The sequence below is a fragment of the Apteryx rowi genome, unplaced genomic scaffold (assembly GCF_003343035.1).
Source record: "Apteryx rowi isolate R43461 unplaced genomic scaffold, aptRow1 scaffold_71, whole genome shotgun sequence".
NCBI classification, from domain to species: Eukaryota; Metazoa; Chordata; class Aves; order Apterygiformes; family Apterygidae; genus Apteryx; species Apteryx rowi.
In genome coordinates, this window is record NW_020450994.1 from 2,992,208 (window position 1) to 3,010,557 (window position 18,350).

General features: G+C 65.6%; 1 protein-coding gene across 3 annotated transcripts; it reads right to left on the bottom strand.

Moving 5' to 3' along the window:
- Positions 1-643: 643 nt before the first annotated feature.
- Positions 644-18,344, bottom strand: TPM2 (tropomyosin 2). 3 transcript variants are annotated; one of them, XM_026087279.1, is made up of 9 exons: positions 18,253-18,344; positions 17,027-17,152; positions 8,645-8,778; positions 7,147-7,264; positions 6,853-6,923; positions 6,503-6,578; positions 5,676-5,738; positions 4,511-4,580; positions 644-949 (listed from the first exon to the last, which is right to left on the bottom strand). In XM_026087279.1, the coding sequence occupies exons 1-9, from the start codon at positions 18,337-18,339 to the stop codon at positions 867-869; spliced, it is 828 nt and encodes a 275-aa protein (XP_025943064.1). In that variant the 5' UTR covers positions 18,340-18,344; the 3' UTR covers positions 644-866. The 3 variants fall into 3 exon arrangements, with proteins under 3 accessions (XP_025943064.1, XP_025943065.1, XP_025943066.1); XM_026087280.1 differs by lacking the exons at positions 17,027-17,152; positions 18,253-18,344 and adding an exon at positions 12,531-12,757; XM_026087281.1 differs by lacking the exons at positions 644-949; positions 17,027-17,152; positions 18,253-18,344 and adding exons at positions 1,701-2,371; positions 12,531-12,760.
- Between the last annotated feature and the right edge of the window lie 6 nt (positions 18,345-18,350).

The window sequence follows — 18,350 nt, forward strand, 5'->3', positions numbered from 1 at the left end:
CTAAAGGAAAAAGGAACAAACCAGGAGGAAACTTCCTGAGCGCTTCAGGAATTGATTGCCTACTGTATTAATATCTGCTCATTTAGATTAAACAGCTGTCCCTGAGGAGATGTTCAGTGCCTGGTAATAGAAAATAAAACCAGAACACAGGGAAAGCAGCTAGCTGCAGACCTGGAGAAGACACTGATAAGCAATAGTGTGCACACGTGTGTGGACACACACTTGTATATGTGCTTAGAGTGTGTYATTAGTGTGAACCATGAAACAGACTCCATGGAGAGGTCAATGCCTGCATGGCTTCCCAGGTGCCAGGCAGGTAACATGCTGGTTATGGTAGGGGACACACTAGTGACATATTGCTATCAATGTGCTCATGATCGAAGGATGGTCAGTTTGGACTTTGAGTTTCCTCCCTTRAGGCTGTGCATCACTCACATGCTGAGGAAGAGCCGGAGATGTGGGAACGCAGCCCGAACTATGCACATTATCACTCCCAGCCCTCCAAGGCCAAGGAGGGCATCCTTACAACTGCACTACCTGGCCCATGGCGAGGCCCACAGCCTCCGTGAGAACAAGGCAGGGGGACCCTCCCACCACATCTCCTAGCGTCCATACACACCCGCAAGGACTAAGCACACTCATCCATCTTGTCAAACTGCTTTAATATTTGGACATGAAGACAGGACAGAGCCATTCTGGCTGTGCACAGACAAGACACCCTCGAGCCACGGTGTAAGGCTGCAGGATTTCCCTTCTCAATGGATGTGTGGATTTGGCCAAGACGCAGTTCAGCTGATGACATCCAGAGCGTGCCAGTGGGGTGCACGTGTGGGGTAGGGAAGAGGGACGGGGGCTCCCCAGGCAGCTCAGAGGTTGTTCAGCTCCAACAAGGTCTGGTCCAGGACCTGGTGGATGCCAACGTTCTCCTCTTTGGCACTGGCCAGACTCTCTGTGAACACAAGGGACACACAGCCACACACAGCCAGCCACACGGACACGGGCCAACAGCACCCAGGCACAGACAGACCCACGCACACAACACCAAGCACAGACACACGCACACAAACGGACGTTTCAGTACGGCAACAGCGTCCAACAGAGCGGGGCCTCCCTGCAGAGCAGAGTCTGCGCAAGCAGCCCCGGCACCAGCAGGGATGAGCCCCGCCGCTCCGAGACCCACCAGGGTGGCCAGGCCAGCTGGGCCAGTCTCTGGGGACAGGCAATCCCTGCTCTTCAGCTTCTCTCATCCTCCCATCGCGCCCCATGGCCCTGAGCACGCTCACCGGCCAGCCGCGTGACACAGCCTCGCGCAGCCCCACGCTGGGGCACCCGATTTCCACAATCCTACCCCAGGTCTTCACTACTGCTGCTGGCTGGCTACAGACGTGTGTGCAAACCCTTGGCCAGCGAAAGAGGAGAACCAGTGCCTGCTCCATAACCCAGAGGTGCTCCATGAAGAACAGGAGTGAGACAGCAGCCCAGGAGGACGGGCAGAGGGACAGTACAGAGAAAGAGCAGAGCTGATGAGGCTGCAGGGACAAGCTCCACCGGCCAGAGCCTCCCCCGGCTCTCACTTCCCAACTGCATCCTCCTCCTTCAAGAGATGGGGATGGGACCGAGAGGCCTGCTGGCCAGGCCCCTGCACTGCTTCCCCAGCCCCATCTCCCAGCACTCCGGCCCAGTCTCTGCCCCCCACCGCCCATCCCCCTCCCCAGGCCTGGGGCAGCGGGGTGCTGCCTGGTTCCCAGCTCTGTCCCAGCCCTCCCAGCAGGGAGGCCCTGCTCGGAGGGGAATCCTCCCTGCACCATTTGGGATGACCAGAGTAACGAGGAAGAGGCTGGCCACCTTAGAGGTCCCCTAGCCCCTGGGAGGGGGGGAGGAAGGCAGCAATACACAAGCCACCATGTCCCTCCCTAGCGGGGCCAAGCTGATGCCAGGGGACAGCCATCAAGGCACGGGTGTCCCAGGACATTGTGAAAACCCTCCTTCTTCTCCCAGGGAAAACCGACCAGCTGCGGAGGGGCTCTCCAGCCCCCCCGAGCAGGGTGGTTACCCCAGGGTGGGAGGCCGAGGCCTGGCTMTCCCTGCTCCACACACAGCTCAACTGCAGCAGGGAGTGGGCAGGGACTCCCGGCCCTGACCCAGCTTGGCCAAAACAGGGCAGGGGAGCAGTCGGGGCCTGGGAGCATCCCCTGCGGGGCCTGAGGGGGACGGGGAGCAGAGCCCACAGCAGCCCCTGTGGCTGCGTGGTGGGAACAGGCATGGGCTGTGGCCGGGGAGCTTTCCGCAGCTCAGTTGTTAAGTTCGGTAAGGATGACCCGCAGTTCGTTAGTGAGAACACGGTTTTTCTCGGCCTCCTGCCTTGAGCGCTCTAGAGAAAATGAAGACATCAGCGCAGCAGAGGGGAAGAGAGAGAGAAAGGAGAGTTAGCGAAAAGAGACAGTACTCCCTGGCGAGAGACCTCAGTGGAAACCCTGCAGCGGCGGTGGCCTGGCAGGCAGTGGGGATGAGCCAGGGCCGGCAGGGAGGCAGCAGGTCCCGGGACAGGGACAGGGCCTTGGGTCCATCTGTTTGGGGAAGGGGTGGTGGGGCAGGGTACGATGCCAAGGAAGGAGGAGGAGAAGGAGGATCCACTGAAGCTGGGACCCCTTTAGGGCCAGGAATCACCRCTGAAGGATAAGGTCAACCCTTTCGGCAGGGAAGCGTGATGCGAGAGATGCCAGGGCTGTGAAACTGCTGTTTGCAGGCAATGTCTGAGAGTGGTTGGGGAAGGGACAGGACCAGGTCTAACCCTATCTCAGGCCACAAGAGTGATGGAGAGCAGGTCTTGGAAGGAGGCAAAAGATGAGAAAAGCTGTGCCCAAGAGCCGGAGGGGTGGTGGGGGTCGTCGCCCCCGGGCGAAGGCACAAAGGGCCCCGTCACGCTCAGCCTCGCAGCGCGGGAGCCGCTCGGGGCTCCACCTGAGGCGGTCCCAGCGCTCCCGCGGCTGCGAGCTGCGTGCAGACACCTCCTACCGCCCGGCTGCCGGCACCCGCGTGAGACAGGCAGGAAATGAGGGATGAGAGTGGAAAACCAGAGCAGCATGAAGAAAACAAAGGAGAAACCAAGGAGAGAAAACGCTTTATTGAGACCAACTCAGTAACCCAGAGGGACAGAACAGAAAAGAAAACAGTCATGAAATGCAAACTGAACAGCGATGTGCAAAGGACAGATGGGAGGCAGGGGCGAGGGAGGGAGCAGGGGGCTGCCTGCCTGCCTGCCTGGGGAACGGCTGCCCGCGTGGCCTGACACCCCCCTCCGTCCCTCGGGGCCGAGCCCTCCTCCCCGCTCTGGCGGTGGGGATGCTGCATCCCCTGTAGCAGCCCCGTGCCTCAGAAAGCAGCGCCGGGGCGGCTTTACTGGGGGGATTGTGGGGGGCAGGCTGCCCCCCTGCCCTGGAGGTCRTTTGCAGCACCGGGACCCCCCTCCTGCTCCCCGGTGCTGGTGGGAGCCGAGGAGGACAGTGGTGGAGCAAAGGGGTCCTTGGCCCGGGTCTGCCCCATTCCTGTCCTGCAACCCATCGCTAGACAGTGCTGGGACACGGGTGCAGCAATGGGGAGAGCCCCACAGCTGCTGACACCCCTCCACATCTCTGTCTGCCCCGGGAAGCATCTGCACCCTCGGGAAGGCCACCCCCTGCCCAAACCTGCACCTCATGGGCAGCCGTTTGCCCAGCACATGGGCGCCCAGGTGGGATGCGACTGCCCCCCGTCCCCACGTAGCACCCCTAAGCAGCTAGTCCTTCGTCTCCTCCCAAAGAGGGACAGTCTGGGAACAACCCAGGCTGGCCCCCGGCCCAAAGGAGTCGTGCTGAGGAGGGACAGAGGAGGGACTGGGGGCAGGAGGAGCTGTGGGGCAGACAGGGCAGGTGAGCAGCGAGCGGGGAGGGGGGTGGCGGGCGGGGGGTGGCGCAGTGCTGGTGCCCGGCAGGGGCTCAGAGGGAGGTGATGTCGTTAAGCGCATTGTCCAGCTCCTCGCTGATCGCTTTGTACTTCATCTTCTGTGCATACACCTCGTCTGCAGGCGAGGGGTGGGTAGGGGGGCGGTGGAGCAGGGTGGGGGGCAGGYGGCAGAGAGAGAGAGAGTGGCGGTGAGCAGGGAGCCGTGGGCAGTGCGGCGGGAGCGTGCGAGTGCAGCGCCGTGCACGGTTTGGGGGGGGTGGACACGGCCGTCTTCCCGACCCGCAGCATCCCGGTGCCAGGGGGATGGGGGCCACAGCCCCCAGCAGCTCTTCATCTCCRTGGCATCCCAGCCTTCCCCATCCTGGGCCCCCGTGACCACCCCATGCACTGGGCCACCCATCGCGGTGCACCTGCAGAGTGCTTTGTCCTCACCCTGGCCGTGCCCCATCCCGCCCCAGCCAGGGGCACGTGCCAGCCCTGGCCAAGCCATTGCAGAGCACCCCAGGCCTTCCCAGGCCGCCTGTGCTCCCCACGAGAGAGGGAAGTGGGGCAGGCAAGGAAATTTTACCTTCTAAATCATCGATGGTTTTCTCCAGCTTCGCCACAGACCGCTCGGCAAACTCTGCTCGGGTCTCAGCCTGCAGGAGCACAGGGGAGAGAGGATGAGCTGCAGATCTSCGGGGCACGACGGAGGTGTCTTCGGCCAGCGCGGGCTGCAGCGGACCCCAAACCTGCCCCTTCTGCATCTCCTCCCAAGAGCCCATACCTAGGCTCATTGATGGAGCTGGCGAGCACCTGGATTAGCCTCCGTGGTGTGTGTGTGTGTGTGTGTGCGCGCGCGCGTGTGTGTGTGTGTGTGTGTGAGAAGAGATTATTTTGACTCTGTTTGGGGGTATTGGAAGCATGGGCAGGGTTGGTGGTGCCCCCCATGACAAAGGCTCTTGTGCAGTCCATGGGAGCCAGGCCAACGATGCTGCTTCGCTTTAGACTGACCCCAGGAAGGGCAGCGTTCCCAGGGCCCTCCTCAAAGGAGGCATCTGGGCAAAGTGCCTTCTTGCTGGGCATCCCGTTTATCCTAATCTGTCCTACTGAAAGCAGAGAACCCATCAGAACCCATACTTCACCGCTCATGTGTGCTACCAATGCTACACGGATCACCGCTAAACAAACGTGGCTTGAAGTACAGGTGTGCGGGGCATGAGCTACAGCCAGCACACGTCCCAGGAGCGGGACACCAGGTACGCTTCCCCCGGGGGCTGAAAGAGGGCTTTCTGTGGTGCAGCCACAGCGACTAAAAACAAGGGGAGCGTCTCAGTGCTAAGGTCAGGCTGCGCCAATGCTCTGCCTGGCCCGYAGCCTTTCTTCCCAGTCTTTGCGATAACCTCCAAGTCTTCTTCCAGTCTGAATTAAGCACTGCCTCATGTCTTTTCCAGCACCTCGTTTCTTTGTTTTACCAAAGGCCGAGCTGGCACTGTGGGAGCAGAGGTGAGCGGTGCAGCGGAGCAGAACGTGGCACGGGGCCGGGGGGCAGCGAGGCAGGCAGACGCGCCCTAACGGGGCTGTGCCTGCTCCTGCCAAGGGGATCCTCCCCGGGGATGCAACTAATGGCCCTCCAGAGGGTACAGGGAGACCTCCCGASGGCAGAGAGACCCTGCCGGAGCATCCCAGAGCCAAGCTCAGGGCATCCTGCCTGCCAACCCCTCTCCTGGGGTGCCCTGCCCCAAATCCCTTACCTCCTTCAGTTTTTCCCCTAGAAGCTTGATTTCCTCCTCGTACTTGTCCTCCTTGGTGGAATACTGCAGAGAGAGATGGCACCCATGAGCCACGCGGCACGGCTGCGGCTGTGTGTCACCCCAGCCCCCCGCCAGACCCCACGCACAGCTGGCCCCTCTCCCAGCCCCAGCTCAGCCAGGTCCTACCTTGTCAGCTTGGGCCTCCAGGGACTTCAAGTTGTTGGTGACAATTTTCAGCTCTTCCTCTAGGTCACCACATTTACTACATCCCAAGCAGGGGCCATCAGGTGGGGGAGTGGGGACAGGGGCAGGCGAAGGACAGAGAGGAGCCGACAGAGCAGGTGYGGGGAAGGAGGAAAGAAAGAGAGAGAACAAGTTGAGAAAGGAGAAAAAAACAGCAAATGCAGGTGGAAGAGGAGCAGAGGCACCATGGCGGTGAGCAGCAGCTGCTGGGACACATCCGTTCCTTGCCGGACCGCCTGCACGGACACTGCTTCCGGAGGCAGAGCGCCACCAGTGTCCGGCAGCCGGACTCCTGCTCTGGGAAGGAAAGCAGTGCCGAGGCGGCCCGGGGGCCGGAGGAGCAGAGGAGGGGATGGCATGGGAAGCATCCCTTTGCCCTCCACGGTGCGTGCCGGCGTGCCCAGCCTGCCCCGTCCACGGGGCCCTGGCTCCAATGCCTGCTGCCCGCGGGGCGAGGGGAAGGAAAGGTGAGGCTGTGGCCGAGGCAGCGGTGCGGAGAGCAGAGAGGCAGCTTGCACGGTTCGAGAGACAGAGACGGAGAGAGAGGGGCTGCCGCGTGGCTCCYCGCTTCCCTGCCGCAGTACCTCTTCCTCTGAGGCCATGAGGGATTTGAGAGTCTGGTCCATGGTCCGCAGCTCTTCTTCCAACTGTCTCACTCGGCTGGGGGCGGGAAGAGGGGGCACCCCGGGGGGGCCGAGCAGAGAACAGGGTCAAACGCGCTCCTGGCCGGCCGGCACCCACCCTGCCGATGCCGGCAAGCCCAGCGCGCCCCGCTGCGGGGGCTCCCCTAGTGCGGACCTGGCCGGCAGCGCTGGCAGGGAAGGGACGTCCCTAAACCCGCACGGCTCACGCCCTGCGCTCCCGCGGGCTCGGGGCAAGGGCTGCCGGGGTTGGGGCTGCGTCGGAGCGACCCGCCGTGAGCGCCGCCACTCACCTCTCCGCAACCTCTGCCCGCTCCTCCGAGCGCTCCAGCTCTCCCTCAAGGACGACCAGCTTGCGGGCGACCTGTCGGCAGCAGCAAAAGGCGTGCGTCGGCCCCGGGCGGTCCCAGCTCCGTGGGGAGGCTGCCCCGGGTACCACCGTTGCGGCCATGACAGACCGAGGTGATGGGCTGGGAGGCAGATGGCACCGTGGCGAGGGGGTGGCCGTGGGGAGGCTGGGGACGCCGGGGCCTGGGGGTGGTGGGCAGGGGACAGGGCGGAGGGCGCACGCAGGAAGCAGCGCTCACCTCCTCATATTTGCGGTCGGCCTCTTCGGCTATGTGCTTCGCCTCCTTCAGCTGCATTTCCTGGAGCTCCATCTTCTCCTCGTCCTTCATGGCCCTGTTTTCGATGACCTTCATGCCTCTGAGGAAAGTCCAAGCCAGAAGATGTTATTGCCATGGTCAATGGGCCGTGTCCCAGCTCCTGTGCCCGGCTCCGTGCCTGCCACGCACGTCCCAACCCGCCATCCTCCAGCTCTGGAGATGAGGGACATCGCCCGGGGCGCCAGCACTCGCTGGCCGCTCTGCGCATTAGGGTCGTGCCGGGGTGCTCCTGTGCACGATTAAAGCAACCAGGCAAAGAAACTGGCCCCAAAACCACCCTGGGGCCACTTCCCAGAGCGAGGAGGTGCAGCCATGGTGCTTCTCAGCCAGGCAYGTCCTGAACTGTCCCAGACTCATCATCCAGCCCATGACGAGGGCTGGGCGCAACCTCTGCAGAAGCAGCCTGACAGCCTGGCAGCCTTTGGGAAACGCTAGAAAACTTCCCGTGGCAAAGCTGTTTCTCATTCAGGAGTGAAGCTCAGAAACAGGGAGYGATGCAGCCCCTGAGCAGCCCGCGGCAGGGACTCCTGCGACGGGACGCACGGCAATCCGAGCGCCGGAGGGACGCTGTGGCTGGGGCAGCAGGACCGTCCCGTGCTGCCCGGACAGCCAACAYGAAAGACTTTTCTCCACTAGCTCAGCTGCTGATGATCATTGAGGAAACGTCACACCAGGAACATGATGACGTGTCTGGGCACCCGGCAGCTCCTGGGCGGTGGCTGCTAGTCCCATAAAACCTAAGTACCCTCCGTCTGCATCGCTTTTCCTTTGGAGGTGTGATTACTGCTGGCAGCTAAGCCACCGCCGTCGGAGGAATCAGAAACACCATCCGCAGTGTTTTTTTGAACAAGGCTGTTTCACTGCTTCTGCTACTAAAAGCCAACTCCAATTCCTAGGTGCCAGGAGCTCCCCCYGGGCTGTTGCTCAGCCCTCGAGCGGAGGAGTCTGCTCTGGGACAGAAAACAGACTCTGAGCAACCTCTGGCCTTAGCTACCRCCTGATATTTATATGAGCATCAGACCACATTTTTCAGGACTTTAAGAGTGCCCTGGAAATTTCAAAGAACGCACTTATTTGGGGAACTTCTCTGTGCTGTGGCCTTGCTCTGTCCCTTTGGGGTCTGCAGGAAGACTGACACAATCCCCTTAAGGTCATTTAAGAAAAACTCTCTCCAGCCTCAACCACAGCAAGCGGGATCCTGAGGGAGACGGGTTTGAAGCTCAGCCCTTGCAGCACGGGGCGGCAGGGCTCCTGGCAGTCCTCACGGGCAGGGGCCGGGCAGCACCCTGTCGGCAGCCTGCCTCCCGCCCGGACCCGAAACCCAGAGCCCCCCAAATCGCCACTGCGAAGCCAAGCGCGAAGGGTCTGCCTGCGATCCAGGGTACCCCGACCCGGCACCCCCTGTCCCCCCACGCCGCACCTCTCGCTCTCATCAGCCGCCTTCTCGGCCTCCTCCAGCTTCTGCAGGGCGGTGGCCAGGCGCTCCTGGGCTCGGTCCAGCTCCTCCTCCACCAGCTGGATGCGGCGGTTCAGAGAAGCCACTTCGGCCTCGGCCTGGGGGAGAAGAAACGCCGCGGTCACCCCTTGCCGCAGCAGCGAAGGGCTGAGAGACGCCGACGCTGCCCAAGCCGCACCGCATCAGCCCCTCGGCAGCCACGACTGCAGCTACCGAGTGCACCGCGACGCGGCGTCCCCGTCCTGGCCGGTGCCCCGGTGAGTTGGGGAAGGTGCAAGCTGCTGCCCCGGGGAGGAGGGACAGCCTGGCCCCCCCAGCGCTGGGCTGGAGGCAGTGTAAGCACCGAACAGCGAGACGGGGCTCCCGGGCTGGAGCGTGTGCCAGCAGCGCTGGGAGAGCCCTGGGAAGCCGGCTGCCACCCAGACATCCGCCCTGCCCCGGCTGCGAACCCTGCTGAGCTCTTCGCTTGCACTAACGAGTTCCAGAGGCTAATTACAAGCTGCATATACATATATATATATATATATATATATATATGTGTGGAAAGCATTTTTCTGCAATTACTTTTGCGTTTGCTGTCAAGCACACCCCTTTGCCCCGTGCCGCAAGAGCTCCCGGCCCACGTTCCCGCCAGCACTCGCCCTGCGCCTCCTTGTACCCCGCTGTTTGTCCAGGGACGCCCGGCTGATATCGCTGCGTACGAGGCGCTTTCCGTCCCCGTGACCAGCCCCTGTCTCCCACACCCTCCTGTGAGCAGGCACTGCTCGCTGCCACCCGCGACACGTGGCCCCGGCGCCTTTCTCTAAGGACAACAGGATTTTCCCCATCCTGTCTTTCGTCCCTAGCGCCTTGTCGGATGCTGCTTGCTCCTGACCACGCAGTCCGGGCGGTCCTGCTCGACGCTCCCAGCCCCTCCATCACTCCCTGGGGCACCCGGCTCCGGCCCTGCRGAGGGAAGAGGCGCGCTTCCCTGGTCGGGCGGCCGGAGCGGCCGTGCTGTCATGGGGATGGTATTTGGGGTTTGCAGAGCAATGAGTAAAGGAGCAGGAATGCCCTGCATGGATTCGCTCCCGAAAAGGAGATCGGAGCCACTTGTGGATTTCCTGTTTATGGAGGCGGCAGTGGAGCGAGCCGAGAGGATCTCTGGTGGGATACCCTCCTCGGCCCGGTGCCGGCAGGGGGCATGGCACGTCTGGCAGCGGGGACAGCCGAAGCCTAGCCTCCCAGGCGGCCGAACCCCCTCCGAATTACAGCGCAGCGCTGGGGAGAGTGGAGCGGGTCGCCCTCGGCAGGCTGGCGCCCGGCCAAGCCAAGGCCGCTGGGGCCCGTGGCACCGGGGCCCTGCGCATTCCCAGGCTCCCCGGGCGCCRGCCGGCACGGCCCGGGCAGCAGGGCCCAGGAGGCCCGGCCCTGGCCCCGCRCTCTTTCCACTCGGGAAGGCTTCCTGCTCCCACCGCACTGCCGCGGCCAGGAACCACTGCCTCAGCAGCTCCCGGCCACGGGCTCCCCTGCACGGGGTTGCACATGGGCCATGAAAAACCCGGGAGCAAAGGATGGATGGCAATGAAGTGACGCGGCGGGAAGCATCCCTGTGTCCTGGGACGCAAGGGGACCCACGCTGACCCAGAGACTAATTACCCCGTTTTTCCACAGGCTGGGACGGGCCCAGCCGGCTGCAGCTCCCGGGCATGCCAGGCTGCCATCCCYGGCCGGCCTCGCGCTCCAGCACCCTGAATGTCCCCGGGGGACATCCACCACGCGGCACGGAGCAGGGGGGCCATGGGGGCAGCGCCGTGTCGCCCAAGGAGCAGGGAGCCAGGCCATCCCGTCAATACCTCACCGGCCCTGTGCCGGTTACGGAGACGCTGCTGGACCCACCCGGGCTGTCCCTGCTCCCCGCAGCGCCGGCCTGGCCATGGCCCTGCTCAGGTTCACCCGTGGGTGCCCATCCCCGGCCCTTCCCTCCTGCAGGAAACCGGCTGCCGTGCCAAGCCCYGCCGGCTGCCTGGGACGTGGCCAGGAGCTGAGCTGAGCTGAGCGCCCGGCAGCTCAGGTTCCCGCGTGGTTGTCCCCATGTGAGCCGCCGAGCAGGGAGCTCGGGCTGGAGCCCGCCGAGGCGATGCCCTGCCTGCCCCAGCCACCTCGGGGCACGCGGATTTTGGGGGAGGGGGTTATATATATATTTTTTTTTCCTGGGGAAGCGGCCCTGAAGTGGGTCAGAGCCCTGCCTGGCCGGACGCTCGGGAACATGAGCTCTCCGGCAGCGCCTGGTGACCGGGGAACGCGATCTGCGGCTGCAGGAAGGGGCCATTTCCTCTGCACGCAGCCCTAGTGACAACAGCCCGGGCACCGCACCCAGCTCTGCCGCCCCTGATAGCGGGAGGATGTCAAAGGAGCGGAGAAGGCATCGGAAAAAAAAACAAAACAGAAAAAAAAAAAAAACAACAACCCCAAAGCCAGGAACAAGCTGAAGCCTGGGAATGCCATCCCACTGCCGCCGCGCGGGAAGTTCAGCCCCGGCAGCACYGCGGGGCAGCCTGCCCCCGGGGAGGGATGTCTTGGCGAGCCGAGGGCTCTGCGCTGCTCCGACGCTGGCATCGCGGGGCCCGCTGGAAGCCAGGCGAGAGCCCAGGCGTGGGATTTTTAGCAGCGCATGCCGCCGGCCGCCGAGGGAGGGGAATCCTTTCCCAGGATCTGTCCGACCCCAAGCAGGGCCGGGACTGTGGGCTGGCCTCCGTCCCGAGCCTGGGCTCTCGTCTTCCGGCATCCTCCCCGGCGTGGGAGCTGGGCAAGCTCCGGAGAAGCCCCGGGGGCCCAGCGGGAGCACCCGATGCAGCCGCCCGCCCTTCTGCTCGCGGGGTCATGACGTGGCCAGGATGCTGCCCGCAGACCCCAGCCCCGCAGCRGCCAGGTCTCCCGCAAGCTGCCGCAGCACGTGGCGGGAGGGGGCCCCAACCGCGGGACCGTTCCCATCCCGGCAGCTCAGCCCCCAGCACCAGGACAAGCTGTCGGGAGCAGTGGGAGCCGTGGGACAGGCACCCCGCTGACACAGGGCCGGCCGGCTGCAGGGCCGCCTCATCGGCCGGTACCTGCCCCCGAGCTGGCCCGTCTGCTGCCTCTCCCGGCGGCTGCCCTCGCCCCGGCACTGCCGGAGACGCCGCCGGGGACGCCACTGGCGCTGCCCCAGGAGGAGATGCCCCTTTCCGGCGCAAGGGAGACGAGCTGCTCCCTGCCGCGGGCGGCGGGAGGGATGCCGGGGCACGGGAGCGCGGCTGGCCACCGTCAGCCCCGTGCAGCTGCGCGCTGCCGCGCTGCCCGAGCCCCGGGAGCACGCCGGGGCGCGGAGCAGATAGATAACGCCGCTCCCAGGAGACGCGGCCGAGGATGCCGCACGCAGCCGGGCGAGCCGCGGCGGGGCAGCCCCGGAAGCGAGCGGCGGCTGCCCACGCCGATAGCGCCGGCGGGCAGCGGGACGGCATCCGCTCCCAGCCCCGAACCGGGGCAGGCAACGCCCGCGGGGTCCCGGGCAGGGCTCCGGCTGCACCGGGCGCTCCGGCACCGCCTGCTCCGGGGGACGCCGGCTCGGCTCCGCGGGGCCCGGCTGCCCCGCACGGCTACCCGGAGCCACGGGGGCTTCCTGGGCTCCAGCCCGGCTCCGGGGCTGGGTGAGGGGCTGGCGGGGGGGGCGCCCAGAAAGATGCCGCCCATCCCACAGCCGGGTCCGGCACCTCCGCAGGGGCCTCCCCAGCCCCGCCGTGCCTCCCCGGCGCCCCTCGGCGCTGCGGCCGGGCGGCCTCGCCGCGGCGGCCCCGGAGGTGGCCAGCCCGGGGCCCCCCGGCCGGGGCCTTACCCGCTCCCGGGCCTGCCGCTCGGCATCGGCCTCCCGCTGCAGGTGCTCGGCGCGCTCCTCCGCCTCGTCGGCCACCTGCTGCAGGCTCTGGATCTTCTTCTTCACGGCGTCGATGGAGCTGATGCCGGCCATGGCCCCGTGGCGGCGGCGGGGGAGCGCAGGGGAGGCCGCGCCGCGGAGCCCTTTGTGGGATCCGCGCTGGCTCGGGCAGGAAGCGCTCAGGCAGCGGCCGCTCCCGCCGCCCGCCCTGCCTCCATCCCTTCCTGCTCCTCCTCCTCCTCCTCCTCCTCCTCCCTCCCGCCTGCCTTCCAATAGGCCCCTCCTCCTCCTCCTCCGCCAGTCCCATGAACCATTATGCAACTCCTCCTCCTCTCTCAGCCCTCTGCCCCAAAGGGCATCTGCTCCTCCTCCTCCTCCTCCTCCTCCTCCTCCTCCTCCTCCTGCTGCCACCGACCGGACCTGGGCCTGCCACGCTCCCCTGGGCAGGGTGCACAGTGCTCCCTCATGCAAGGCACACTGGMCCCCCGGGCAGGGTGCACGGTGCCCCCCCSCCAGGCAGGGTGCACGGTTCCCCCGCCCTGGCAAGGCACGCAGTCCACCCCAGGGCAGGGTGCATGGTGCCCTCCCAGGCAGGGTGCRTGGTGSCCCCCCCCCAGGCAGGGCACAATGTGCCCCCCCAGGCAGGGTGCACGGTGCCCCCCAGGCAGGGTGCATGGTGCCCCCCCAGGCAGGGCACAATGTGCCCCCTGGGTAGGGTGCATGGTGCCCCCCTGGCAGGGTGCACAGTGCCCCCCATCAGGGCGCCCTGTCCCACCCAGCTCCACCGGCCGGGTAGGAAGGAGCCCAGGCAGGTCCCCTCCCGGGGGAACAGGAGCCGGGGGGGCCCCGGGTGCCCCGGTGTGCAGGAGCAGTGCGCCCTGCGCGTGGCCCCCACACTCTGCCCCCCAGCCCTGTGCAGGGCCGGGGGCCTCTTGGCCTTTTGCCCATAGGGGCCACGGGGGATTCAGCGAGCGCCGTGGGGCAGAGCCCGCTCCCGGGCAGCCCCACGGGGACCAGAGCCGGAGCCTGGTCCGCAGCAGCCATCCCGCTCAGCCCCTCGGCGCCCGCTGTCCCGAGCGGGGCGCTGGCCTGCAGCACCCTGGGGACCCGCGGGGCCTGCAGGGCCCCCGGTGCCCCCCCGAGCGCCTGGGGGCTCTGCCCCCCGAGAGAGGCCGGACCCCCGGCTCCCAGGTCTCTGTCCCAGCTGGAGTGTGGGCCCAGCCGGGGCCCAGAGCTGATCCGCACGTCACACCTGCCTCCAGGGACGCAAATTCCTGGGCCACCTTGGGCTCAGAGGCCAGGCAGTGTGTGGAGCCCCCGGAGCCCTGGGAGAGCCCGGGAAAGGGCGGCACAGGGCGGCTCTGCTGGGCACCACCGGCCCCGGCCTTGCCCCCAACCCGGGGACAGCACGGATGCTTTGGTGCCCACCACGCTCCCGGGCGCTCGCACTGCCCCGGCACGGCAGCCCGCGCGGGACCCCTCGCTCCGGGCAGAGGGAGGCTCCCGGGCGGCGGAGGGGCCATGGGACGGGGCCGTGGGGCGGGTTGGGGCCAGCCGCCCCGGGTGCCRTGGCCCGGCCGCGGCGGGTGCCTCCGGCGCTAGCCCCACCCAGGGATGCAGTCACTTCCCAGCAGAGCCCCGTTCCCTCCCACCGGCTCGGGGAATGGCCAAATAAGAGCAAAGTCACAGCTTGGGAGAGCGCCGGGGCGGGAACTCGGGCGAAGCCGTCGGGATCACGGCCTGGGAATGCCGGAGCTTGCATTTCCCTGGGCGCTTGCAGTGCCCCGCGGACACGCCAGCCCTGTGCGGGGTACCGGGGCCGGGCCGCCRGCGGGTACCGCCTGGGCTGCAGCGCCTGAGCCCGCTGCGTCTTGCCTTCGAGGCCACATCCAACACAGCGGGGAGGGCGGCCCCCGCCCCCGGGGGTGGCACYGGCACCGGCACCAGCACCGGCCCGCGAGCTCGGTGGTGCCGGAGGCAGGCCAGCGCCTGCTGCTTCCTGGAGGAGCACGGGCAGATCTAATCTTTTAAGGCATTTGTTGACATTTTTCCGAGAGCGGGGTTATACGTGATGCGCCCTGACCCGGCCGAGGGATGGGGCCGCTCCGTGCTCGCGAGCGCAGGCTGCCCCGGGGAGTCCCGCGGGGAGCCCGGCAGGCCGGCTGCGAGCGCGCCTGCCCACTCCGAGGGTTTAGCCGTCTCTGCCTCGGCGGAGCTGACGGCAGCGCTGCGCCTCGTCCCGTGGAGGAGGTAACACGAGCCCCGACACTTAGCACCATCAGCACGTTCAGCTCCCCGACGCAGACACCTGGCAGCTCCCGGCGGCCCAGACGCAGGGGATCCCATCCCGGCATCACCACCACCCGTGGGGCTCTACGCCGCCCCGGCACGGCTGCGCCAGGAGCCCTGCCTTGGGCACCGCAGCCAGGCTGCCTCCGCCAGGGGCCTGGCAGTCCCGAGGCCGCGGGAGCGCTCTCCCGCACATGCTTGGACCACAGATGCTCTCCCAAACACGCATTTTGAGTCTTCCTCTCCTGAATGCCCTCCTTTGCCCTGCCTCCCCTCCAGGCCCTTCTCTCAAAGGGGTCCGGGGCTCCCAGGCCTCTGCATCGGGTGGGACGGGACTCCCGTTTCCAAAGCCCAGGAGACTTTCTGAGCCGCTGCGAACCCTGAGCGGGGCAATACCTCCCTGCTCTGGGGCAGCGAGCCCAGGACGGCTCYGCGTAGCCCACTGCAGCCTGCAGGCTCTGCTCTGCGCCCCTCATCCCCCCAGCCAACGTCTCTCTGGTGCCGGCACCTGCCCCTTCCTCCCAGCTCTGTGCCTGGGAGTCTCCCATCCGCACTCGGAGGGACCCCGCACCGAGCTCTCCTAGACCCAGGCTCACGTGCATCCAGTTAGACCAGCACAAACCCTCGTRTAGACACTGCAGGCCCTCTGCCCAGCTCCGTGTGCCTGTCTCGAGCCAGGATAAATGTGCTCTTCCCAAGGATTTCCACTGTTTTCACTAACTGTTTTAGTATCTAATTAAATTGGGGCAGGCCCCTAAGGTCAACAAGMAAAGCCGGAGCTTTCTCAGGACAAACTTCTGCAAACTTCTCCCACGAGACTCAGCCCGGCCTCCGGCAGGGCTCAGGGGTTTGCACTCGTTGGTGCATGGGCCGTAACACTGCAGGCTGTGTGTTTTGCAGGCAGGGTCGCATGTCCCARGGCGCCCCTTTCCCTCGGCCGCCTGCCCGGTGTCTGGAGCGGAGCTCAGATGGAGGTGCCGTAGCGGGCCCATCAGCTCAATCCTGCTGCAGGCAACCCTGCGCCCGAGGAGGTCCCACCTGGCCTGTGCCCTGGCCACGGGTGCCTCCTCGCCCCAGGGCCACCCTGCCYGCCTGCTCCTTCTTTGCATCTTTTGAAGTCCTGGAGGAGCCAGTCACCCCAGGGACTCCTGCTGCCGCTGCTCGTCCTTGTCTGCTTGCCCCTGTCCTTGGCGGCCACCTCGGAGATTTGACGCATCTCCCCCATTTAGCTCTCTAAACCAGCTGGGACTGAATTTTTTGTTCTCAATCCTAAAAAGCCTGGCCATGCCCCTGCTGGCCGCACTCCAGACAGCTCCCCTTTAGCTTCTCCTCCAGTTTCCAGGGTTGGTTTTCATCAGAGAAGGACTGGCTATCAAAAGGAGGATTTATTTATAGAGTGTCAAATACCCTGTGTGGCACCGCAGGTCGTTATACCCCGCTCCGCTCCCCGAGGCCGCGCACAGCTGTTCCACCCTTCATCCTGGGCTGGCACAAGCCAATTTCGACACCTTCCTAACACCTCCCTGGTGGGATCCATTTCTCAGGAGAAACATCAGTCACAACACTAAATAAAACTGTTCCTGGCCRTGCCCTTCCCAGGGTGCAGGGCCACACACCGGCCCCCGAAAGGGCGGCCCCAGGCGCCCCAAGCATCCTTCCTTGCAACCAGTGCGCACTGCCACCGCGGTAGCTGGCCATGGGCAAGAGCTGCTTCCATTTCTCTGCTCCCTTTACCTTTCTGCAACAGCCCAACAAGTGCTGTGGAGCTTTTACTACAACCGTACCGGAGGTGTGCACCCAGGGAATGGTGACCCAGCTCGGGACGCTTGTTCCCACTGGGTCTGGGGTGCAGGCGGCGCCACAGGGCTGAGCGCGAGCCGGGCAGCTGGTGGCTCTGCTCTACCCACGAAGCTCCAGCGAAGCCAGGAGGCACCGGCTGCACAAGTGGTGCCCGTCGCGCCCCCCACACGCCCCCCACGCGCAGGCAGCCCCGGACTGGTCCCTGCCCTGCATCCGCCATGGCTCAGCCCGGTTCAGTGTCAGCGTCCCAGGAATGGGATCCTGCCAGTCTTCCCCACAGATGCTTTCCATATAAGGCTCCCCTCTTCCTTTGCCCCCCCCGGGTCTGGTGCACGCGCAGGGGAGGGGTTGCTGGCAAGCCTACGTACGTCTGTAGCTTTCTTCTCCGCCTGTTCCAGCTTCTCCTGTGCCTCCTTGACGGACTCGGAGTACTTCTCCACCTCATCCTCCGTGCCCTTCAGCTTCTTCTGAAGGCCCTGCTGTTCCTCCTCCAGCTGGGGAAGGGACRGGAGCGAGGGTCAGGGGTGGCCACGCAAGGCTGGAGGTCTCAAGGGGACTGGCAGTGCTCATAGGGCTGGGGGGGGGAACAGCCACCCTCATCCTGGGGTGGCCCAGACCAGGGGCGCAGTAAGGGAGCACATGGACACACTCACTCCGTCAACTTTGGGGCTGCAGCTCCTTGGGGAGCACCAGGGTCCCCAGGGTCGGAGCAGCCTCCAGTATCTGTGAGCCCGATGGGGGCAAGGAGATGGTGGCCTCCTCCCCATATTGGGGGCTGTTTAGGTCCCACCTGGGGGACACAGCTCCAGAGGGCACTGGGATCTCCCTATCTGTGCATCTGGGATGGGAACATGTTGTTCCAAAGGGTCTCCATGGGAGAGGGATAAGGATGTGGCAGGTGGGGATCGGCTGGTGCTGAGGTGTCCCATCGAGGCATGGCCTGGCATTTGGGGGTGACTGAGGCGAGTGGTGGGGCAGCAGGCTGGAGCGCAGGTCCCCAGGGCCGGGCACTGAGTGGGACAGGGGTCCCCACAGTTGGACACCAGGAGGGGTGAGGTCCCCAGAGATGGCTATCCCGTAGGGTGAGGTCCCTGGCGGTGGGCACCCCTAGGGCAGTGGTCTCCTGGGCTGGACACCCAGTGGGCTGAGGCCCCCACGATTGGACACCAGGAGGGGTGAGGTCCCCGGGGTTGAATACCAGGAGGGCTGAGGTCCCCAGGGCTGAACACCCATCAGGGTGAGATCCCTGGGGCTGGACACTGGGAAGGATGAGGTCCCCAGGGCTGGGAACACAGCGGGACAAGGTCCCAGGGGTGGGCGTCCCTGGGATAGTGGTTCCCAGGGTTGGACTCCCATCGGGGTGAAGTCCCCAGTGTTGGACATGCATGAGAGCGAGGTTCCCGGGGCTGGACACAGGGAGAGGKGAGGTCCCCAGGGTTGGACATGCATCGGGGTGAGGTCCCCAGGGTAGGACACCCTCGGRGCGAGGTTCCCAGGGCCAGGCACCCTGCATGGCGAGGTCCCCGGGGGTGGGCACCCCGAAGGCGGGGGTCCCCAGGCCACGCGGGGGGGGAGGCTCGTGGGGGGGGCCCACCTGCTTGCAGCGGTCCTCCGCCTGCTTCTTGTCGGCCTCCGCCTGCTCGGCGCGGTCGATGGCGTTCTCCTTGTCCAGTTTCAGCATCTGCATCTTCT

What these genes read in the sequence shown, in the direction of transcription:
- TPM2 (XM_026087279.1), bottom strand. Translation starts at nt 18,339, where the DNA reads ATGCTGAAACTGGACAAGGAGAACGCCATCGACCGCGCCGAGCAGGCG. An exon ending in CCGACCGCAAATATGAGGAG is followed by an intron (nt 6,924 to 7,146) that starts GTGAGCGCTGCT and finishes TGCTGCCGACAG; the next exon opens with GTCGCCCGCAAGCTGGTCGT. An exon ending in CGGGCAGAGGTTGCGGAGAG is followed by an intron (nt 6,579 to 6,852) that starts GTGAGTGGCGGC and finishes TCCCGCCCCCAG; the next exon opens with CCGAGTGAGACAGTTGGAAG.